This window comes from Mobula birostris, chromosome 22, assembly GCF_030028105.1.
Source record: "Mobula birostris isolate sMobBir1 chromosome 22, sMobBir1.hap1, whole genome shotgun sequence".
NCBI lineage: Eukaryota > Metazoa > Chordata > Chondrichthyes > Myliobatiformes > Myliobatidae > Mobula > Mobula birostris.
Genome location: NC_092391.1, coordinates 49,663,520 through 49,689,428, shown reverse-complemented (window position 1 = coordinate 49,689,428; position 25,909 = coordinate 49,663,520). Strand labels below are relative to the sequence as shown.

At 37.8% G+C, this 25,909-nt stretch overlaps 1 protein-coding gene across 4 annotated transcripts in view; it reads left to right on the top strand.

The window, feature by feature from the left end:
- Positions 1-25,909, top strand: part of LOC140186422 (histone-lysine N-methyltransferase EHMT1-like) — a 201,738-nt gene that overhangs the window by 34,273 nt on the left and 141,556 nt on the right. For all 4 annotated transcript variants that reach the window (XM_072240693.1, XM_072240691.1, XM_072240690.1 and 1 more), the window contains 2 exons: positions 19,104-19,188; positions 24,134-24,747. In XM_072240693.1, the coding sequence (XP_072096794.1) occupies positions 19,104-19,188; positions 24,134-24,747 (699 nt within the window). The remainder of the gene's footprint in view (positions 1-19,103; positions 19,189-24,133; positions 24,748-25,909) is intronic.

Below are 25,909 nucleotides of genomic sequence, written 5' to 3'. Positions count from 1 at the left end.
GTGCTGACATGTTTGGTGCCTTCAGACTGCCCAAACCTGAGTCTTTGATTGGAAGCTGCAGAGTCACCTTCACATCCTGGTTGATGCCAATAACCCCATTTGCCGAGATTTCTGGTTTGCAGTGATCCTACCATTTCTTTGGTATTTGACAATCTCAGCAAATTCGAGAAGTGATGTCATAGTGGTGTCGAACAACTATGCTGTGATTCCCTGCAAAATTTGAGCATGGAGAAAGTATCATTTGTCTATGAATGTGAAGCTCATGAAATGGTTTTTACATAATTCCTGTGCCATAGATTTTATCTTTGGTCTTTAAGCAGGAGTATGAAGGGAATCAAGACTCAGTGATCATTGTTAAATATTTTAATAATGAAATATTCCTGTGATAGGTCATCTACCTGAAATAATACATTTTTTTTTCTTTCTTTTCTGACAAAGGATCTTTGTCCTGGAATATTAGCTTTGTTTCTCTTTCCATAAATGATTCCAGAATTTTCTAATTTAATTTTGATTTTGTACATCTGCAGTTTTACTGCTTTTTGAGATTTCTGGTCTTTTTTTTAAGTGTGACTGGAGCATGCTTAGGGCAGTATAGTCATCGTTCACGTAATTTGATTTAATCATATTCGGCTTTTGCCAAATGTTAAAACCTCCAAAAAGAGGTTGGATGTTCTGCAGCTAGTCACTTATCTCCTGACACCCCAAATTATTTCCATCATCGATGTTGAGCCAGTTGAAATTATAATAGAATGATTTTTGCGTTCTTGGCAGTAGAATGCAATTGCTCTAACGCTCAATCAAGATTATATGAAACAGAACTAAACAGTTTTTTTGATGAGCACACCATGTATAACTAAACCAATGGCTCTCAGCCTGTGGTCTATGCACCAAATGCAGCTCAATCAGTTTATGTGATGTGGGAAGCTGGAGAAGAACTTCAGAGCACTGGTGGAGATAATCTTTTGTCAGGGTGAAAAACCAGAAGTCTAGAGGATGGCTAATGTTCCCTTATTTAAGAATGTACCTATCTAAAGTCTTTTAAATATTGGAATTGTACCTTCCCCCTTTTTTGGGTAGTTTGTGCTGTATATCCAGCGCCTTCCGTGTGGAAAAAGTTTCCTCTTTGGTTCTTGTTTAATTCTTTTAAGATTCAAGATTGCTTATTGTCATTTTCAATACATAATTGTGAAGGAGAACAAAATGATTGTTACTCCTGATCTGATGCAGCATTAAGAAAAATACAATAAGCATAAAGAACACAAAAATACGCAATAAATATAAGCAACACACATCAAAGTTGCTGGTGAACGCAGCAGGTCAGGCTAGGAAGAGGTACAGTTGACGTTTCAGGCCAAGACCCTTCATCAGGACTAACTGAAGAAAGAGCTAGTAAGAGATTTAACAGTTGGAGGGGGAGGGGGAGATCCAAAATGATAGGAGAAGACAGGAGGGGGAGGGATGGAGCCAAGAGCTGGACAGGTGATTGGCAAAAGGGGTATGAGAGGATGGGCAAGGGGTATAGTCAGAGGGACAGAGGGAGAAAAGGGAGAGTGAGAGAAAGAATGTGTGTATAAAAATAAATAATGGATGGGGTACGAGGGGGAGGTGGGGCATTAGTGAAAGTTAGGGAAGTCAATGTTCATGCCATCAGGTTGGAGGCTACCCAGACGGAATATAAGGTGTTGTTCCTCCAACCTGAGTGTGGCTTCATCTCCACTGGTACCCCATCTGTTATTTGTATACACACATTCTTTCACTCTCTTTTTTCTCCCTCTGTCCCTCTGACTATACCTCTTGCCCATCCTCTGGGCTCCCCCCCACCCCCCCTTTTCCTTCTCCCTGGGCCTCCTGTCCTATGATCCTCTCATACCCCTTTTGCCAATCACCTGTCCAGCTCTTGGCTCCATCCCTCCCCCTCCTGTCTTCTCCTATCATTTTGGATCTCCCCCTCCCCCTCCCACTTTCAAATCTCTTACTAGCTGTTCCTTCAGTTAGTCCTGACGAAGGGTCTCGGCCTGAAACGTCAACTGTACCTCTTCCTAGAGATGCTGCCTGGCCTGCTGCGTTCACCAGCAACTTTGATGTGTGTTGCTTGAATTTCCAGCATCTGCAGAATTCCTCGTGTTTGCGACAATAAATATAAGATTGACTTATATATATAGACTAATTGTATGTACCCTCTGTCACCTTAGATCAATGTCTGTGTGCACATAGACACAACATTTACAGATGCTGCCCTATCTCCCAAACAATTTCAGGATTTCTGGAAGGGAGATACGATTTCCCTTTCATAAACTTTGTACATATTATATTCTGTCTGTTGTCTATATCTGTGTGCCTCTGACACTGCTGCAAGCAAGTTTTTCATTTTACCTTAACTCACTGTACTTGGTTATTGCACTTGACAATAATTTTGATTTCCAGCTCTAATTTTTAGTCAGTTAAACCAGATGGGACATTTACAGTAAAGTGGTAAGGCCATGGCAAACGTAGAGCAGAGACACGAGGAAATATTTCCCTGAAAGTGATGATGCTGAGAGGCTGATGAAGAAGGCGTTTGGCTTGCTTGCTTTTTCGTTCAGTAGAAGATTTGGGATGTCATGTTACAAACATAAATTCATTGATAAAACCACACTGTGGTATACAGTTCTGGTCACCTAGCTATTGGAAGAATGTAATTGAGCAGGTAAGGGTATAGAAAAGATTTACAAGAATGTTACTGGGACTGGAGAGTTTGAGTTATAAGGAGAGACTGTATAGGCTGGTGCTGTTTTCTCTGGGTGACTTAAGAGGTATACAAATTCAGTAGGGGCTTAGGTAAGGTGAATGGTCACAGCCTTTTTACCAGAGTAGCAGAATCTAAAATTAGAAAGCATAGATTTTTGGTGAGAGGGATCTGGAGAACAAGAATTTCCACAAAAGAGGTATTGGGTCTGTGGAATAAGCTACCAGAGGAAGTGATAGAGGTGGGATCAATTACAATGTTTTAGGCAGGTCCAAGGATAGCAGAGGTTTAGAGAATATGGGCCAAATGCAGGCCATGGGACTAACTCAGGTAGGGATGGATGAGCTGGGCCAAAGAGCCTTTCACTATGCAATGTAATTCCATGATCATGTGAAGTGTTTTTCAATGACAAAAGCAACTTAATCCACGAGGCAAAAGCAACTTCATTTGACATCATTTGATATCAGGATTTGACATTGTCTTTGTGTTGCCAAAGAGCTCTGCAAAACTGGTCTAAACTCCAGTGGCTGATGTTAATACTAGCATGTTGAAAGTGGTTGTGATGACTGGTGACCAGTTATTTCAACTTCACGACTTGCTGCATGAATTTCTCAGGTCAATGACAGTTCACTTGGATTCAGATTTAGATTTATTTATCACATGTACATCGATAGATAAAGTGAAATGCATCGTTTTGCGTTAACAACCAACAAAACCCAAGGAGTGCTGGGGGCGTTTCTCAAGTGTCGCGCTGTATTGCAATGCCACAATAGCATACCTACAATGCTCGACAGAACAACAGAGCAGAGCACAACAAGCCACTGAACTACAACAAAACAGACCCACTTCCTCCTTGCCATCCATCCCACAGTCCTCCAACTCCAGGCTAAGCCTCCAGTCTTCCAGCTTCCTGTGGACTCATGAACTCACAGTCAATGAGCCTTTAATTTCTGCAATGGACTCTGACTGGTAGATCCAGGGCTTTGGCCATCGGACTTTAGCCTTTGGACTTCAATTGAACTTTAGGCTTCTAGCTTTGGTTTCGACCCCAGGACTAGCCAGTGACGGGACCCCGAACTTTGTGCTCTGAATTCCGGACTTGCCAACTCATGTACCTAAAGGGGTTACCGGCCTGCGTGCCTCCTGCTCGCACGGATGTCTGATCTCGGGGCCCACTGACCTGGGGAGACACGCTGACTCGGTAGGCCACCAGTCCTTGCCTTTGCTGGTCCTCATCCACAGTGCTTGACGGCCCAACAACCATGGATGTACTTCGTTACCCGTCCACATCACTGGCCTTCAAGTGTGGAGTGAAGTCTAGACTCTGGCCTGACCTCTAACTTCTCTACATTTCTGTCCCTAAATACTAAGCTGACTTCAGACTCGCCCACTCCCCTGTACCTAAACTTTAACTTGACCCCTAACTCTCCTCGCTGTCCCCAAACAAACCCATCCCTGGGTCTCAGCCTAAAACATAGACTGCTCATTCCTCTCTATAAATGCTGCTTGACCTGCTGACTTCCAGCAGCATTTTGTGTTTGTTCCTCTGGATTTCCAGCATCTGCAAAATCTCTTGTGTTTCTATTATTAATGGATAAAACGTTGGAAGGTTCTGTATCAATGGAATTTAACTATGTAAAGTTTTTGTCTAGAAAGTGATTTCCTAATGGAAGTACCTGGGTTTTAGTAAAGTTGAAATGAATGTGCTGTGTTTGGGTTTGTTGTGTTTATTGTGACAATAGAATTGTTTGATCAGATAATTCTAAGTTTCAGTTTCTTTCATTTGAAGAGATTTGCATTGGTCTGAAATCAATAATCTTAAATTTTAGGAATATGTAAGACATTTTGCTTATTTGTTTAAAAACGCTGCAGTTATTTCAATAAACTGGCTTTTGAGGAAGTGACCAAACCGATTTTAAAGGTTGAAGGATTTTGCATTAAATTAGATGGCCCTTATCAGATATGCTTGAGAAGCATAGCTACAGTATTTAATATTAATGGATAATTTCTAATCTGAACAATTTACGTGCTGCTCAGGTGTACTCCTGTCTTTGCATTGATCTTGAGTTATGATTTGTAGTCAAACAATAAAATCCTGTATTTTTAGATCAATAGGCAGAAACACTTCCTTGGTCCCCTGATCTATGAAGTTGTTGACATCTTTTCTAGAGAATGACTTTTCATCAGAACTGGAAATAGAAACAACAGGTTTTAAGCAAATAAATATGGGCAAGAGAAAGATAGAGGTGGGGAAGAGAGGAAAGAACTAAGGTCTGTTGCAACTGAAGGATGTTGGTATAATGTAAAAGAGAATGTCGCAATATAACAATGTAAGAGATAAGAGTTGTAAGTAGGAGTATTAAAATAGTTACTGCTAATAATCGTTAACAATACACCCCCTCCCCAATTATTCTACCTTGTTCCTGAAGTTGACGTGCATGTTTTCCATTGTAGGTCATTGGTGGGAAAAACATGGATTCAGCAATTACAATTGATTTTTGTTTGCCCAAGCTAGAATGTGCCAGATCATTTAGTGACCTGACTCAGCTGAAAAAAGACGATTTATCACACATCAGAAATAAAATTTATCTTTTTGCTCTATGATGCGTAGCAACACTTTTCCTTTGCTCAGTAGTTATTGAGAGCATGGTGCAATAATTCAAGTCATGGTCTTCACAGAAAAGAAGTTTTCCATTTTAAGTATACTTTCTATTAATAAACCAGCCATGATGGAATGGTGGAGCAGACTTGATGGGCCAAATAGTGTAATTCTGCTCTTATGGTGTTATGTTCCAGACTGTAGTTCGAGACCCAAGTTACTATACTGCATCTTTAAAAATCATAAGCATGTTGAAATTGAGCGAACAGAATTCTGTTTTAAATGAATAATAACATAAACTTCCTTAAGCTTTCTTTGGTTTAGAAAAAATAAATCCATAAACAGTGGCTGCTAGTGAGTTTAAAATTAGAAATTTTGGAAAACATGGAATTGCTTTTTCTGTTTCGCTAGAGCTTATTTTGAAGACACGAGCCTCAGTTTTAAGTACAGTTTGGCTTTTGCTGACTAGATTAAATGAAGGTCGCCTTCTAAGAGCTAATTTTGCTCTCCATGGTGGGGGGAAATAAGTTACCATGCATTCAGAGATGTCAAATAAAAGGAAAAATGCTTATAGGACTGTGATAGATTTCATACATTGATAATAAAATAGAGTATTGTAAAATTGAACCTTATTCTTAATTTTTTTTGGTTTTTTTTATATAGAGTTGTGACCAAGGCTGATAAAATCAGGTTTGTGTTGACTTGCAGAGAATATCTAATGGACTGTTTATTTGAAACAGAGTATTTTAAATATTTTTGCCATCTATTGAAGAGCTTGCAATTACAACATTGGCCTCATCTGTCACCTTTGTATCCACAAAAGTGGAAGTCTTCCTCGACATCCTAAATAGAAGATGATCATGAAATAACATATTTCTTTGTTCCACAGAGGGTAGTGTAAATAATTTTTAAAGTTAGAGGCAGATAGATGCTTGTTAAACAAGTGGGTAAAAGGTTACTGGAATAGGCAGGAATGTGGAGTTGGAATTACAGTCAGCCTCTCATGATATTAAATAGCAGAGCAGTCTCGGGAAGTCAAATGGCCTACTGCTCCTGGTTTGCATGTTGGAATGCTGGATGCTGTTCTAGGTGGAAGCCGACAGGACATTTTCTGACAGAATGAATGCACTCCCTATAGACTAAAAGTGTCTGCAAACATTACAGATTCAGATAATGTAAAAACAATTTGTAGTTGTAACTTACTGTTAAACTAACTGTACCATTAAGTCCTCCTTCTAGTCTGTGTACCTCACTTATATTAACATGGAAAAATGTGAAGGTGGAACAATATGATGTATAGAAAATGTTTGCTAATTGCATGCTTGGTTTTGTTTTCAGAGAATTCAGTTCACTGAGCAGAATTGGAAGAGTGTGATGTTACATAAGTAATACAGTATGCAAGAGTATATGTTTGTATTGTCTTGATTTAATAGATGGTTGATCTAATTAAACTGAAGAGTTGTATAGTATGGTGGTAATGTCATATTGTGGTCATGATCCTTCTGACACAACAGAATGCTACAGTAATCATAATCATGCCACTATGGTGGTTGTGTTAGTGTAGCAAATTGCAATTTCAGTTGAAATAAAATTGCATTCTGCACCAGCAGTTTGCTACTTGTTTTAATATTTCCGAGCCATCGTTAATCTTCAACTGTTGTAATACATTACAATTTTGCTTGATGTACTCTGATAATTTTTTAAAATCAGTTTCATTTATCATGCAAAATTTCATACACTTTAAAATATTTATCTTAAGTTCAGGTTTGGTATAAATGAGATAATTGGAGAAATTTCTTGATACAGAATGATACATGGCTGTCGATAGAAAAGAGCCTACCCCGCCTAATCTCATTTTACAGCTCTGCTGTGTCCTCCCTTTTTCATTTTTTTTTTTACACATTATGAAAAAATTCACACAGGTTAATGAGCTGCATTTAACAGACTTTTAAAATACTTGTATATGAGTAAAATTCTTGTATCCAGACTTTTCTGTGTTCTTGCTCATTTCTTCACACAATTCCAAAAGGTCTCTTTGTTATTTGTGTGGAATGAGAATTGAGTATTATTGGATTTATTTTTTTACCAGCTGGAGTAATTTGATTAGATGCTTACATTTAGAAATTATTGAACTAAATTATTTCTCTGAGACCATGGTATAATTTTCATTTTTGGGAGTAATTCTTAATTCCTTAATAACTTGCTTAATTTTTGAATTATTGAAACCGCAGCATATATAAAATGATGCAAATTCCTAGTTTGTTGCCCCAACTGATTTGGTGGAAAATTATTGAACATATGTCTGCATGCAAATAGTTTCCATAAAGGTGCAAATTTCAGAGCATTGTGCATTGAGTTCCATTTGAGCATGCTCACTTCAGTGAATTAAGCCCTAATATGAAGCTGTAGCATATGATCACAATTCTTTGAATATGAGGTAAACATTAGTGATTTTATGAAAAGAAAGGACTTGAATATTAATTGTAATGATCTAGTTATTTTAGTTATTCTTGATAATTGTGTATAGCCACAGCCCACTGGAATTCATGTTTTTTATCATGAGGGAAATTTTCTTTGTCTATGGATTTTTGTACATGTCTACATGTACTGACATCTAAAAGAGCACATTTTATGTACATAATTACCATCTGCAATTTGACTATCGTTTAGGTGCTCTAATTATGAAAGACAGTGCATGGATATAAATGTTGTGGAGCAAATGAACAAAATTTCTTTTGACACATTTTTATAAATGAGGGCTGATCACGTCTAAAGAATCTCATGCGTTGACACGTTCAATAATTGGTTTATTACCACTGCATTTCACTGAGATGCTAACAGAATCTTGGCTGGTGGATTTTCTTATCAAATGCAAAATAATGTTGGATTCAAAATTATTTCATTGTTTTTAATAAGTGATAATAAAATGGCTGTGATCGTGATGTAACAGTACTGTCTGGGCTGCAGTGCTTTCAACAATGTGCATTAGACTGTATTGGTATTTTAGAATGGAGAACATTATTCTTTTGTCCTTCTTTGTCTTAATTTATGAATGCATAGTAGTGTTGTATGTTTACAACCTATATATTTATGTGTGACCATATGATAACACCAGTTTTCCTCCCTTAATGTTATTTTCAATTGCTCTAATGCACCTTACGTGGTTTCAGGGGTGCTTGTTCTTCGTAATCATTGTTCATTTCAATTTTTTGAAATTAAATACTTGTAAGATTTTTGGAAAATGGGAGAGCTGTAGGAAATCTAGCTGGAAGATTGTATTTACTTGAATTATTTGAAAATCTGTGTGTTGCATAAATGGGAAAATGTGTCAATGTCATTTGTTTAAGGCAATGTATTTTAAAAACGTGTGTATGTTTCGCACAAGGATTAAGATTAAGTATAGGATTAAGATTCTTCCTCCTCCCCCCCCCCCCCTACAAAATGTTGTCATGGATTGGAATCTTTTGCCTTATATCTGCAATCTGGATTTGGATAAACCGTAACAGTTCTTCACATTTCTGCCTTATTTATAAATTGTGCAATATTTTTAAGACCAACCATATCAGAAGTTGATGTAAATTTTAGGGTTAGTACAGAGATATCATTTTGCTGTCTTTTAATGACTCACTGGAGTATTGTTCCAATTAATTATTGGGCTAATTGCAGTTTATTGGGGAAATAGGCATAGATGAAATATATTTTGATTAACTTAATAATGTGGTCTATATGTTAAAAATTAAATCCCTATAACTTTTGGTGATTCAGTCATGCCATCTTTTCAAAAGTCTTTTGCCACTCTAAATTTCAGCACTTTTTCATTTATTTTATTTTATTTTAAAGCTAGGACTTTATTTAAACTCTTGTTGCTCTCAACTCCATTGGTTTCATTTATAATTATGACTAGGAGTGCTGGGAGTGTGAATCTCAGAACTGAACTAGATTTTGACTTGCATCCATATGAAAACCTGGATCCTAAGCTGATTTTTGTCCTCCCTGGCCCATAGGTACTGGGAGGACATTTGTAAAATCACAACTGAAGTTCTCTATGATTCTGCTTAAAAAGTAATTGAGTATGACAAGGTCTTTATTGTAATTACATAAATTTGTTGCACCTTGAATGCCTTTTGTCTGGTTTATTGTATGGTAGAATTCGAGAGAGGAATGATATTCAGATTGCATTTTCTTGAGGTTGTCTTCATATAAAATGGCTGAAGGTCACAATATTTTAAAAATATATATATAGTGCATAGTTTAAATGGGAAGTGGCCTTCAAGTACTTATTAAATGAGTGGCACTTGGGTAGACTAAGAATCTTCATGAAATATTACAAAACACAGGTCATAGTGTGCTTCTGTGTTTGAGATATGAAACACTGGATAACATGATGTTGATTTCCCTTGTTATTTGATCCTGTTTTGTTTGAGAGCAATAAACTTATTTTGAAAAGACCTGATTTGTTTTTGTGCAGACTATGGTTTTGCTTCATCCATTTGTTCTTTATTGTTTTGAAGAGTCTTCCCATGGCTGAAATGCTGTCATTATTTTATACATGGATATTTCTAAAGAAGCTTTTTATTGATATATGCAATTTATTTCAGCTAAGGTACATAATCTGTAAAACATTCCTTTTTACAGTTCAATTGTACAGTACCCAGCACTGAGCTAGTGTAGAATTAATGCACTTACACTTAGCTTTAAAATTCATAAGCAATGCCGGCAACATTTGGAATTTGTGAGTGGTTAAAGTCTTTTCTTGTGTTTTAATTTTATATTGAATGACTGTTTGGCTTGACAATCTAAAATCAATAAAGTATCATGGCAGTTCCTTCCATTGAATTATATTTTGGTCATTTTAAAAATAGATTTATTAAATTATAATGAGTTCTGAACATCTTAATGAAACAAATTATTTGGAGATGTGTGAATTATATTTTATTTTTTAAAATCCCATAAGATGGATTAGTTAAATAAGATTTCTGGAATAAGCATTTTATCAATCTTTAATGGCTAATGTTTAGAGGCTGGGTGTATTTATTCTTTTCTTTTGTATCATTCTTATGGATCTGGGATTGCGCATTTGTCACTGAAATCTTAAATTTGTAAGGTAGCTTTGCTGCTTTATACCTGGAGAAGTTACCTAGTATGTCTTGTATGTATTTTTTTATTATTATGAACTGTTTAGAATTGACATAAGAAAAAATGTATTTTGTTTGCAGCATCCCGCTTTTGCAGTTCTGAAGCAAAGATCAATCTGTGCATTGCATTTTCCTTAATATGACTAGTTTCATGAACTTCATGAGACTGTGGAGCATTCTAGCCCAAGAAGTGTGGGATAGTCAGTCACAAAATGGCAGATAATCGAGCCTGCAAGGAAACATGTTATGAAATGGTTGAAACTGCAATGAAGAACCTACATTGAGCATGCTCAGATTATTGAATTATAGCCTATAGGGGGAGACGAAGAGTTGAAGCAGAAAACTGTCTTCAGCCGCAAGTAGGGTTTACAAATGCTACTCTTTGTCCAAAGAAAGGCATCAGAATGACCTGTAGAGCGTCTGTGCAGGTAATTACTGCCTGCTGCTTGTGCTCTAACACTTTGAGCTTTCAAATTGGACAATAATATGCACAGGTGGTTTGTACTAAAATTACTCTGTCCTAAATTTAAAAATGAAAAACATTCAGTACTTTGAAGTCAGGTTGAATAAATGTATAAAGTAACTTTTTGATGGAAAGACTTTATACAAGTCTTAATGTTAAACCTACATTTAAATGATTGTGTTGCTCCACGTTAGATTGATGCAACATTGATGACTTTTTTCCTTCAAGAAGTTTTGAGAATAGAATAAGCCTCTTTTGTTTGAGATAACAGTAGATACTTGTGGATTCCCAAGATCTATTTGGAGAGACTCTAGGGACTAAGCAGATCTGTGATTTTAAAAAGAAATACAGCAAGTATGTTTGCACCTAGTTTCATAAATAATGTAACAATTGCTAACCCAATAAATTATCAAGGTACTGTATGTCTCTTGATAGAATATTTTGTCTTGTAATACATTTTCCTCAAATCCTGAGTTGCAAACATTGATGGGGCATTGTTTACCTCATGGTTGAAATTGCACGATTCCAAAATCTTGCAGTGATTCATGATGTGATGGGTGACTTATATTGGTTGTCAGGTGACACCATCTTTCTAGATTAAATTAAAATTTAAACTCATTACATTGTTGGATCTGGAAGATGGCATATTTATTTTTTTATGACATTAAAAAGAAGCATGTTGTTTGCAATGTGGACTTAGAAGAAACCTGATCAGACCCCTCAATTGTCTTTCTGTGATTGTTTTTTGCTGTGAACAATTGAAGTAGGTCAACTTGCAAAATGCTGTTTTTAATTTTTGAGAGTTTATCATGTTTCTGGATCTTTTCTAGTTTCCAAACACATGGTCTTATTTTAAGTATGTTTGCTAGATAGAGGAGAATAACTGATTTGATAGTCATTTTGTTGAGAACCCATTTTGAATGTAGTTTAAATTTACAGAAGTGTCACGAGAGCATAGGAGTTTTATATAATACTAGCAAACGATGTCAGAAATTTACATAGAAAATTGCATCCAAGGCTTTTTGTACTTGTGTTAATTTACAAATGGCACAACAATAAGCTTGTTCAACCATTAAATTTTGAAGGTGTCACAGTAACTTGTACTTCAGGTAATAAAACTGTCCACTGTTTAATTTTCATGCTTAAATCTTCAATAAATGAGCAATCTTGTGCATGGCATAAACAGCAATTCTTCATAATTAGCATTCCTGTGATTTCTACTCTGGAGTATAGGGCAATCTCTTGGGTATATTCACTGAATCAGTTAAAAATATTTTGAGTAGGTTGGTAATTTAGCTGCAGTTACAGTATCCAGTTGACTATAAGCATTTCAGTGTGGATGCCATTATCTTCCTATGTTAGGTTTGCAGATCTTAGTGCACGAATGCCTTTTTTTCTTGTAGTGTTGATGGAGCCTTGTAATGTAACTGCAGTTCTTTTATATATATATATGCCACAATTTGAGAAACTAAAGCCTGAGAGGAACATGAGAGGGATTTCACTGATGTACTAGCATTGTGGATTAGGGAAGGTTTTAGGAAGGAGAAAAGTGATGTCACATTTAGAGGGATAACATGTTAAAGTGTAGTGACTTAGTGGAATTGGAGTAAAGGCTGAGGAAATACTAGAAGGAGCTAGCCATGGCTACTGCAGCTCCCCACAGTGCAATGTGTCAGTAACAATGTCTTGCAGAAGAAGAGTGCAGCAGTGCTGCATTCTGAGACTTTCATTCACATGTCCTTGGGCTGGAGAGGGCGAGGCAAAGGGAGGGACTTCACAGTGATTGCCAACCCAATCAACACAGTGATGTCATGTATAAATCTTATTGTCCTACTGTAATGAGTGACTTAAAATAGAAATTTGTTTCTTGCATAGTTAGTGTTTATTTTTTTAACCTATATTAATTCTGTAAGAGTGGAATTGTATTCTGTATCTCAAATTTTGGATTGGTGATTTCTAAATTCTGCAAAGGCAAATTTCCATACCCCAAGCAGCCACTGGTGGTTGCCAGTAATTAACCTCTTTGCATTCATAAAAATACCCATCAGCCATTGCACACTGCTTCCTCCCAGTGAGACATCAGTTCTCTTTGTGGGCAGTGTAGTGGAGAGTGAAGAAGGATGTCTACATTACAGCAGGATCTAAGGTGGAACTTAACTTGGATAAGTATGAAGTGACACACTTTCAGGAAGTTAACCATGTAGAAATGCACAGTGAATGGTAGGCCCTTGGGGAGTGCCAGCTAGTAGTTGTAGAAAAGATTCACAAAAATAATGCTGGGGTAGTTGAGTTACAAAGAAAGACTGGATAGGCTGGTAATGATTTCCCTGTCGTGAAGGAGGCTAAGGGGTGACCTTATGCAGTTTATAGAGGTTTGTAAACCTCTTATGAATGGATGCAGTCTTCTGTAGGGAGGGGAATCAGAATTAGAGGATACAGTTTTAAGGTGAGAAGGGAAGAAACACTCAAAGGAGACCAGAGGACAACTTTTTCACATGGTGAATATAAGGAACTAGCTGCCAGATAAAATGGTAGATAATTAATATCAGGTTTATTATCACGGACATGTTGTGACGTGTTGTTTTGTGGCAGTAGTACAGTGCATTACATAAAAATTACTATAAATTGCAATAAGAAATGTATATAAAAATAGTGGTGCAAAAAGAGAGCAAAATAGTTAGCTGGGGTTCATGGAACATTCAGCCGTCTGATGGCAAAGGAGAAGAAACTTCACAAATATACCCAAGAAGTTTAGAAGTTTGAGGAGATTATGGTTTGAACACTGAGATGTAATTAGTCAGCAGCCTGACATGGTATTATTGTTGTCCAGGTGGTCCAAGGCCAAGTGCAGAGCATCTTCTTGTAGACCCGTTGAGGCAATACAATTACAATGTTTAAAAGGCATTTATTCAGGCATGTACCTTTAGAGCAGGGGTCACCAACCTTTTTCATGTCATGGACTCCTACCATTAACCCAGCTTTAGAGATGCATGGGCCAAATGCAGACCAGTGAGATTAGCTCAGCCATGCACCTTGGCGTGGTTGAATTGAGCCATAGGCCATGTTTCCATGCTGCATAACTCTGTGACTAATGTTGGTGAAAACTCGTTTGGTTTAATAACTGAATCTGATTTTTATGCACTTTTGTCTATTTTTATCAACCTGTTATATGCCCTCTTGTTTTCACACTTTCTTTTGATTATTCTTCCTAATTTTTCAGTTGCAAAGTTTAATTAAAAGTCCCCTTGTGCTCATGCCCCAGTTGTCATATAAGAACAACATAAGATATCACAGCACAGGTTCTTATGACACATCATTTAATACATTCCAGCAATTCAGAGAATTATATCTACTCTTAACATCTTAGATTTGTCCCCCAATGATCTCTCTATCCACACTGCTATTTTTCAAAGGTGGAATATTTCATTAAGGCAAGAATAATTTTTTTTTGTGAGTCATTTGTGATAAAGATGTTATCTAAATGCAAGTTTTGTTTCTTTTTGTTTTAATGTTCAGAAATATTTTAACATTTTAGGAAATAATTTCTGAAAATTACGTTGTGTTTTTCTTTTGAGAAGGTGATTCTTAATCAAGAATAACCACTTAACCAAGCTCATGTTTTTCTAAGACCCTAATTTTTTTCCCGTCTAACTTGACAAGACAGGAGTGTTAAGCAAGAACTGAAATGGTATTAGTTGGATTTAATTTTCTCCACCGTCCTGTTGGACAGGGCTGCATGTGCCTTAATCTTTGACTTGTGTTTTCCAGATTGTTTTACAAAACTTCCATTCTTGTCTTTGCCATCCTTCTTTCTGACTTCAGTTTGTTCTGAATGTTCAACATCTTGTCATATAACTTATTTCCATTAATATCACATGATATATTACTGAAACTAATTGTATTTTGCTTGTATTCTGTGTGGCATTACAAAATATTAAATAAGGGTCACCATTTTCTATTAAGTTAAGTTTTGTTTTCATCTGTAAGCAGTCTTTTATGTATTTGTGCTAATTTCCATATGGTTTGACCAGCAGTCTTATTTCATATTCTTATACTTCCTAATTTCAAATTTGTCTTTGTTTTCTATAGTTTTATAATTTTAACAGTAAGCAAATTATCCTTGCTAGAATTTTATGCAAGGCCTTCCTTTATAGAAGCTGTAATGATTTAATGGGAGGATAATATTTCGAGCAACAATGGGAAGCATTGAAAAAGCAGCTGAAGATGGAATACATGTATCATTATCCTGAAAGGTGGGGGAAAGGGCAATTGGGGGGGGGAATACTGGAGATGTGAAGTCAAAGTAGTAAATGTTGAATAATCTTAGGTTGGGTAGCATCTGTGAAGAGAGAAGTAAAATTAACATTGCAGGTTGAAGATGCCAGGACTCAAGTGAAACAAATTAATTTTTAAATTGCAGAAAAGGTATGGAAAGATGGCTAGGACAAAGTAATTATCTCTGTTGGGTGAACCCAGTGGTGAAGCCATCTGGTTGATAGGTTAATGAAGAAAATGAGAGCGAGGAACAAAGAAAATTCATGAAGGAGGCAGCAGAGTCTGCTAATGTAGTTAAGGCAGATAAAATACATAATAATAAAAAACTAAATTAAAATATGAAATGTATATTAAATTTTAAAATTAAGTAATGCAATAAGAGAGCAAAAATGTGAGGTGGTGTACATGGGTTCATTGTCCATTCAGTATTCATTGAACATAGTACAGCACAGGAGCAGGTCCTTCAGCCCATGCATTTTTGCTGAACAGGATGCAAAATTAAATTAATCCCTTCTGCCTACATATGATCCATATCCCTCCATTCATGGCATATTCATATACCGATATAACATCCACTGCTGCATCTGCTTCTGCCACCATCCCAGTGCATGTTCGAGGGGATGCACCCGTATATAAGAAAGGTCTGTTATATTAAAAAAACTGCCCTGTACATCTCTAAAATCTCTGCCCCTCTGCCAAGTTAAAGCTATGCCCTCTAGCACTTGACATTTATAACCTTGGAAAAATATTCATCTGCTTTAAGGTGATAAATCTATGGGGATTTTGTTCTTTCTGGCAAGCATTTGAGGAACTGTACCATGAAGAAAGTATCTTATGTAAGTTCAGGGTTGTTTTATGATACAAACAGAGATTTTTTCAATAATTGCAGATTGTTCAGAGTAGAATAATGAAAAATGGGCTGTTAGAGTACTGGCGTAGAAGGGTAACAAGGACAGATGATGAGTTCATCAATGACTGAGCTGACCATGTTGGAGTCATGTGATTCAATAAAAGTAAAAGTTCAATGTCGAAGTAGTGGAAGGAATATGTGCTGTCATCACCAAAGTTACAAATAGTCTGGTTGAATTTCGGATGGATGGGAAGGTATGTCATGGAGTTGATTGCTGGGGAGCAGAGTTCTGGATGATGGAAAGACATTATCAATTCAAGGTAAGTAATATCGAGTAGTAGCTCTTACAAAGTTGTAGTAGATCTTACAAAGCTCTGCCGTGCTATCCCTAATTAGTCCCTGCCTTTCTAAATAAATATAAATCCTGTCACTTAGAATTTTCACAAATAATTTCCCTACTTCCAATATAAGGCTCCCAGCCTACAGTAATCTGGCTTATCCCAGCTGCCTTTCTGAAATTAAGGAAATCTTCTAGTCTTCATGTACTTTGCTCTTCACTAATGAAGGTGCAAAAATCTTCATATGGCCCTAGCAATCTCTTCACTGTCTTTTGTCACCCAAATTTCCTTAATTTTGTCATCATTTTTTCACCCTTACTGGAACATGTGATCTCTGAACTTGGTAACTCTTTAAGACTCTGAATTATCAAATGTTTATTTTGCTAGCATCTGCTCCCTATGCACCTTTGTCAGGTCATCTTGTGCTGTTGAATTTGGGAAAGGCTGATTTAAGATCGTAATTTGTGGGCCTGTGTCCTTTTCTGGACCTGCCTTGAAACTTACAGAACAGTGATAATAAATTTTCTTTGAACTTTGAACTTAAAAATATCAGTGGTAAACACTTTTACTTACAATAATTAAAGTGCATAATGTCATCATATACAATAGTAAGATTCATTTTCTTGTGAGCATACTCAATAAGTCCAATAACCATTATAGAATGAATGAAAGACAACACCAACAGGGCAAACAATCTGTGTGCAAAAGACAGCAAGCTACAAATATAAAAAGACACAGAAAAGGAAATAATAATAATAATAATAAATAAGCAATAAATACTGAGAATATAAGATGAAGAGTCCTTGAAAGTGAGTCCATAGGTTGTTGGAACAGTTCAGTGGTGGGACAAGTGAAGTTGAATGACGAGGTTGTTGTTGTGGCACCACTCAACCAAATTTTCAATCTCCCTCCTATATGCTGATTCATCACCTCCTTTGATTTGGCCTACTGTGGTTTTGTCGGCAAACTTAAATATGGAATTGGAGCTTTGCTTAGCCATACAGTCATAAGTGGAAAGCGAGTAGAGCAGGGGGCTAAGCACATAGCCTTGTGAGGCATCTGTGCTGATGGAAATTGTGGAGAAGATGTTGCTAATGTGAACTGACTGGGGTCTGCAAGTGAGGAAATCCAGGATCCAGTTGCACAAGGAGGTATTGAAGCCGAGGTCTTGGAGCTTACTGAATAGTTTTGAGGGGATGATAGTATTGAATGCCGAGCTGTAATCAATAAAGAGCGTCCTGATGTATGCACCTTTGCTGTCCAGATGTTCCGGGGTTGAGTGAAGGGCAATGAAATGGTATCTGCTATGGACCTGTAGTGACGGTAGGCAAACTTGAGCAGATCCCAGTCACTTCTCAGGCAGGAGTTGATACATTTCATCACCAACCCCTCAAAACACTTCATCGCTAGCTCCTCAAAACATTTCATCATTGCGATGTAAGTGCTGCTGGATGATAGTCCTTGAGGCAGATTACCACATCCTTCTTGGGCACCGGTATACTTGAAGCAGGTAGGTATCTCAGACTGCCAAAGCGAGAGGTTAAAGATCTTGGTCAATACTCCAGCCAGTTTCATTACCTACTGTTTCAGTTACTTGGATAAGATGGAGTACAGTACCACCTTCATCTTTTTCATGAGTGCATTTAACAAATCAAAGTCCCTTGCACTAAAATAATTCCAGCTAATGTTTGGAAAATTTTGATTCCTTGCCACTAACCACTTCTCTCTCACACCTTTGAGATTTGTTTACATGTATATTCCTCTTAATTCCTGCATACAGTTGTGAGTTCTGTAGTTTAACTGCAGCAATGTGATCACCCTTATCTTATTTAGTTCTACTGTGGGATACTCTCTTTGGATAGTGCTGTGATGGTCTCCCTAATCAGCAGTGTGACTTCCTCTTGCATAGCCCTCTCATTTGAAACCAGTTTTCTAGGTTGCAATAATATTGTAATTTGTGCTTTATCACTCTACTTGATATGATAGTAGAGCAGGATTGAGGGCCTACTGTCTTGTTTCTGACATTCTTATTTCAGTATTTTTTTAAACCACTATTACAGAACTTCCCTGCCATGATCACTGGGGTCATGACTTTTTCTATCGGCCACGATAAATAGTGCAGGTTACATTTCAAGTAATAGACTTGTAGCAACCTGAATTACAAAAAAACTACTGAAAATGGTGAATTAGTCCCTAGATCTGAACTTCTAAAGTATTGCACTAAATTTTGATGAGTTTTTTTGTTTTCAAGCTGCAAATCTTCTTTTGAGATAATTTTGTATTGTATACCAAGATATTATGCCAGTCCAACAAATCTGCTGAGTAGAATATTTGCATCTCATGAATACAAAGATACATTGAGAATACATCCACATATTCCTTCTGTGTGAGTTCCTGTGTATCGTTCTATCCTGTTTGTTTTATTCTGTTAATGGTAATCCACTAATTTAGACAAAGTTAAGTGAACGTATTTGTAGTTTAGGAAGGTGTTACAACTGGTTGCTTGAACGGTGATCTCAAAATAAATAATTTCATCAGCAAGCTGATATTGAACTCCTTTGGCAAAAGCTCAGGAAATGCTTGTTTACGTTAATGACGTTACATTTTCTACAGATTGTATGTACTTGATCTAAATATAAAAAAAACAGGAATAAAAACCTGTAAATTCATTTCTGCAGTAAATATACATGTTGTTCCATATACATATTTGTTTTTCAGTCTGCAGGCATGACTGGGGCAGACACAGCCGTAGAAGATGGGAAACGGGAAGTAGCAAAGGAATCATCCACTACTGAAGACAAAGGTGAATAAATATGATGGCTCAGACTAGAGGCTTTGTGGTTTTTTGAATATTTTGTACAAACATTCAAGTTGATAATTAACAGATTGAATGTTACTTTAATTGAAACACAGTTTGAAATTAAGTCGATGATTAAAGAATATGGATTACTTAACTGTTTTGTCAATTTGATAGACTTGACACTCTGTAAAAGCTATTCCATTCTGAACTTTCCTCAAGTAATCATGAGTTCCATTTCTGCTCAGCAATGCAGTTTAGGATCTTGCTCTTACAGTGTACTGTCTCCTTGCATTTGCCCTACTGAGATGCAGCACCTCACGCTTATCTGGGTTAAACTCCATTTGCCGTTTCTCAGCCCATATCTGCAACTGATCTATATAGTGCTGTATTCTTGGCCAGTTTTCTACACTCCATAACTCTACCAATTGTGGTATCATTCACAAATTTACTAACCCAGCTACCTACATTTTCATCTGGTCATTTATATACATTACAAACGGCAGAAGTCCCAGCACAGATCCTTGTGGAACTCCACTAATTTCAGACCTCCTGCTGAAAAAGCCCCTTTGACCACTACCCTCTGTCTTCTGTATGCAAGCCAGTTCTGATTTAAAGAACCAACTCGCTATGGATCCCATCCATCTTAATCTTCTGATTAGACTCCCATGAGGGTCTTTGTCAAATGCCTTACTAAAATCCATGTAGACAGCATCCACTGCCCAACCCTCATCAATGTCTCTTGTTATCTGTTCAAAAACTCAAATTAAGTTGGTAAGGCACCACCTGCCACACAGAAGGCCATCACGGGTTTCCAAATGCTCATATATCCTATTCTTAAGAATTTTCTCCAGCAATTTCCCTACAACTGACATGGACTCACTGGTCTGTAGTTCCCAGGATTTCCCTTGTTCCCTCCTTAAATAGAGGTGCAACATTAGCCACTCACCAGTCCTTTGGGACCTTGCTTGTGGCTACAGAGGACACAAAGCTAGTGGTCAAGGGCCCAGCAATTTTGTCTCTTGCCTCCTTCAATGACCTGGGGTATATCCCATCAGACCTGTGGGGGATCCATCTTGATGCGCATTAGGAGGCCCAACACTTCCTCCTCCTTGACCTTTACCCTAATGTACTTATAAGCTCAGCGTTGATCTCCTGGTCCTCCATATCCTTTTCCTAAGTACTGAAGCAAAGTATTCATTAAGTACCTCACTCACATTCTCTGTATCCAAGCAAATGTCCCGTCCCCCCTCCCCCCCGCTTACCTTGAGTGGTCCCACCCTCTTCCCTAGTTATCCTCTTATTTTTGATGTATGCATAGAACGCCTTGGGATTCACCTTAATCCTACTTGCCAAAAACTTTTCATGGTCCCTCCTGGCTTTCCTAATTCCCTTCTTCAATTCTTTTCTGGCTTCTTTATATTCCTCATGTGCTTTGTTTGATCCTGACTTCCAAAGCTTTACATACTGTACGTTTCCTTTTTTTCCTTCTTGACTAAATTCATCATCCCTCTGGACCTCCAAGGTTCTCTTATCTTTTCATCCCTGTCCTTCCTTTTAACAGGCTTACCTTTCCTGTACTGTGTGTAATTGATCGTTAAATATCCTCCACATGTCTGATGTGGACTTGCCAGAGAAAAGGTGATCCCAATTAACACTTCATAATTCCTGCCTAATGCCCTCATAATTTGCCCTACTCCAATTTAAAACTCTCCCACAAGGACTATACATGTACTTATCTGAAAGATAAGGAGTTATGGTCACTATTCCCTAACTCTTCGCCCACTGAAAGGTCAGTCACCTGGCCAGGTTCATTACCCAACACAGGTCCAGTATGGTACTTATATGGTATTGTACTTATAGGTTTCTTAAATACACATACTTAACAAATTCAGCCCATTTAAACCCATTATGCTAAACAAGGTCCCAATTTATATTAGTGAAGTTGAAATCCCCCATGGCATCAATTTTTACACATTTCCTTAATCTGATTATATATCTGTCTTGGTGGCTATTAGGGGGTCTGTAATACAATTCCATCTGTGTGATTGCACCCTTACCGTTCCTGAGTTCCACCCAAATTGACTCATTGCCTGACCCCTCCATTACGACTTCTCTTAGTGCAGCTGTGATATTGTTCCTGAACAGTAGTGGAACTCTACCCCCTCTTTTACCTCCTTCTATATCTTCTAAAACTTTGAAAACCTGGTACATTTATCACTCATTCCTGTCCCTCTCTCAACCTGGTCTCAGTAATGGCTACAACACTGTAGTTCCATATACTGACCCATGCTCCAAGTTCATCTCCCTTACCCATAATACTTTAGCATTAAAATACATACACACTCTTAAAATACCCAACGCATCGTTCCTGTTATTATCGATTTTGCCTTTCAATATTTATCTTACAAATCCTTTTGGTTTGACCCTTCCTTTACTGACCTGATGCTCCCGAGTAGCATTAGCAAACCTCCAGGATATTGGTTCCCTCCAGTTCAGGTGCAACCCATCCCTCTTGTACAGGTCACCTCTTCCCCAGAAAAGGTTCCAATGACCCAAGAACTTGAAACCCTGTCCATCTCTGCAGCCACCACATTCCTATCTGCACTGGCCTATGGCACAGGGAGTAATCTGAATATTACAATCTTGGAGGTCTCACTCTTCAGCCTCTTTTAAAATTCTATATACTCACGGTGTTGGACCTCTTCCCCTTTTTCTGCCTATGTCATTGGTGCCAATATGCACAACAACCTCTGGCTATTCCCCTTTCCCTTTGAGAATATTGTGCAGCTGCTCCAATACATCATTGACCCTAGCACCCAGGAGGCAACACATCAACTGGTCTCTCTATTTTGGCCATAGAATCAACTTTCTGTCCCCCTAACCATCAAGTCCCCTTTCACTACTGCACTGCCTGACTTCCCTTTTCTGTTGAGACTCAGAGCTGGCCACAGTGCCACCAGCCTGGCAGCTGCTCCCATGATCTGATGGGTCATCCCCCCAGCAGTATCTAAAGGGACGTACTTGTTGCTGAGGGAAATGGCCATAGGTGAACCTTGCACTGACATAATTTCCTAAACCTTTCTTTTCCTGGTGGTCACCCCTCTGCTGTCTGAAGCCTATATTCTGGATTTTACACTGTATGTGTTTTCCAACACTAAGGCTGTTTACAAGAAGGAGATGAGCAGACTCTATTTTGTACTGAAGCTGAGATCCTTCAACGTGTGCAGCAAGATGTTGGAGATCTTTTGCCAGTATGCTGTGGCGAGTGCAGTTTTCTTTGCAGCTTTACGTTGGGGAGGCAGCATTGGTGCTGGTAATGCAAAAAGACTTAAATAAACTCATCAAAAAGGCTGGATCCAAATTTGGCTACAACCTGGACTTAGTGTAGTTAGTGGTAGAGAGGAAAATTCACTAAACAAATTGTTATCCATTATGGACAATCTGGCACATCCTCTCCATGATCTACCGAATAAGCAGCGGAGCACCCTTTCGAACAGACTCATTTATTTCCACTGTCACAAGGATCATTACTGAAAATCTTTCCTACCAAATGCAATAAGCATATGCAACAGTTCATCTCCGTGCAACAGGAGAACACTCATCATAGTACAATAGACTCTGTTTTATTATTTTGAACATTATTGCACATTGGTACATTATTGTGTATATTCTGTACTTTATTAGTTAAGTCTGTACACTAAAATGCTGCTGTAACGAAAGAGCTTCCCTCTCGAGATCAATAAAATACTTATTATTATTATTATTATTTCTTCAAAAGTCTTGTCTATAATATCTTTAGCCTCCTGAATAATCCTGAATACATCCACCTCCAGCTCCAGCTCCTTGACCCGGTCAGTCAGACGCTGAATTTAGGTACACTTCCTGCAGATGTAGTCATTGGGGAAACCTTCAGGTGTCCTGAATTCCCACATCTGACAAGAGGAACAATCCACCCTGATGACTCTATACCACCAAAAAGAAAAAGGCTTGCCTCTTCTTCACACTCTATCACTGGTACATTCAAGCAGTGGGTGCTGCAATACCCTCCTTTTATTTGCAGTTGAAGTTAGGCCTCTTACGCTGAAACTTTTTGTGTCTGTGCAGCCTTGTCCTTATCTGCTCCTTTTATCCTCTCTCTCTCTCACTCTCGCTCTCACTCTCTCACTCCCCCCACAAATCTGCTATCTTCCTGCAAGGTCAAAATTTAGAATTATTAGCTCCAAGAATTTGTACAGTGCCACAGAATAGTACTGCACGGGAACAAGCTTTTCAAGAACCCTGAAATCATTAAATTAATACCCAAATAAACTAATCCCTTCTGTCAAAACAATGTCCATATCCTTCGTGTGCCTATCTAAGAACCTCTTGAACACCCTTGTTGTATTTGCCTCCACTGCTATCCCAGGCAGTGCATTCTGGCACTAACCACTTTCTGTGTAAAACAAAAACTTTGCCCTACACATCTCCTTTGAACTTATCCCCTATTGCCTTAAATGTACGCCGTTGTATTGTAAGTGTCCATTGTATTGGACGTTTCAACCCCGGGGAAAAAGATACTTGCTGTCTAGTCTAAACCTTTCAATTTTATAAACCTCTTATCAGATCTCCCCTCAGCCTCTGTTGCTGTAGAGAAACCAGCCCAGTTTTGTCCAAACTCTCCTTGGAGCATATGTTGTCTAATCTAGGCAGTATCCTCGTAAACTACATCTGTACCCTCTCCAAAACCTTCATGTCCTTCCTATAATGGGGTGGCCAGAGTGGAATGTAATATGTAGTCTACAATCCATAATTCAGCTTTAAGGTTCCCAGACCTGAAATATTAACTGTTTCTTTTTCCACAGATGCTGCCTGACCTCTTGATTTTTTAAAAATTTTAGTTCCTTTTGATTTTCATTTACAATTTTTGTGAGATTGGGAAGTAATGAAGCTGTTGTGTCCTCTTCTACAGGAAGTGACCTCACAGCTGCTAATTTGAGTGTCACCGAAGCGCCACTGGAAATTTGTGAGATGTTTGCAGATGGTGAAACTAATGGTTCTTGTGGAGAGAGTGAAGAAGCATCTTCAACAATAAATCATCAAATATCAATTAAAAACACTCAGGATACTGTGAAAACTACATTGCAGGATTTAAATGAACTGAAACAGATCAATGAAAATGGAATAATAGAAGACAGTAAGACAGTTAAAGCAACTAGTCATATGAATTCAGATGATTTGACACTAGCATCTGTGACCGGAAGTAATGGATTTGTTTTAAATAATAAACCCTTATCACAAGTACAGACTGGGTCTCCTCCCTTAATTGGACATGCTGCCAAAACACTTCCTTCATCTCCCAGCAAGGCTGGGGGAATTAACAAAGTAAAAACCTTAAGTTCAGTGTTAGCTGCTGAAGTTCTGCAAAATCAAGCCATGAAACCGCTTACTCTGGCATCAGCCAAATCAGGAGAAGAAAACCTCGAAGAAAATACATCTCAGGCTAAAATATTCTCACAAGGCCTCAATACTGAGGTCAAGGTTCATAGAGCAAGGAAGACACTGCCCAGGCTCAATCCAAATCAGGTAAGAAACTTCACCTTCAAAAGTTATTGGTACTGGTTATACTTTTCTGCACATACCCTCTTGAAGTTGCTTAAGTTACTCAGGATTAACAACAGTAATAATGAAGAAATGGTTTACTTTGACATTTTGTTTTGGAAAAGAATTTAACTATACATTATGCACATATCTGAAGCCAAGGAATCTTCAGTAAGATTTATCTTGATATCATTTTAGTAAATTTTAAAATTAAACTATGAGCCTCCATAAATTCTGTTAACCAAAAATCAAAGTTGGTGTGTGGAGCAGTTCTAAACTGTATTGATGGCTATGTGGATAAATAATGTTAACAAAAATTGAGGACATTTGAGTTGCTTTGATTCAGATTTGTACAGCACAGAATTGGGTCCTTTGGTCTACCACATCCTTACCAAACCTTTTGCCCACTAGTCCATTTGGACGCATTAGAACCTTGTCCTTTTATATCTTACATATGGGCCTAAATATCTCAAACATGGTGATTGCGTCTGACTCCACCATCTCCTCTGCAGCCAGTTCCAAATGATGACTCTCTAAGTGGGGAAAATAAAACAACCACTTAAAACTTTCCTCTGACCTTAAACCTGTGGCCTCTAGTTTTTGATTCCTCTACTGAGAAAAATAACTCTGGATCTTATCTTGCATCCCTTGGCTGCCTCCTCTCTAGGGTAAACAAAGGCAGCCTATTCAGTCTCTTCTTCCCATAGCTAAAGTCTACCAATCCAAGCAACATCCTCATCTATTTCTTCTGTATTCTTTCCAGTGCAATCCAATGCTTCCTGTAGTATAATGAGCACACAATAATACTTCCAGCTGCTGTGTAATTAGTGTTTTGTGGCATAAAATTCACCTTACAGCTTTAGAGGGAGCAGCTAAAATCAGATGTATCAGTATTACGTTTGAGTAAAGGTAACTACAGAGGCATAAAAAAGGAGTTGAACACATTTTATTGGAAGGGGACCCTGACAGAGATGATGGTGGAGCAGCAGTGACAAGAGTTTCTGGAAGTAATTTGGAAACTGCAGGATCCTTTCATCCCAAAGAAGAAGAAACATTCTAAAGCCGGGATGAGGCAACCATAACTGAAAAGGGAAGACAAAGACAGTGCAAGTTCAAATGTCATTCAACCATACATGAATACCCATGA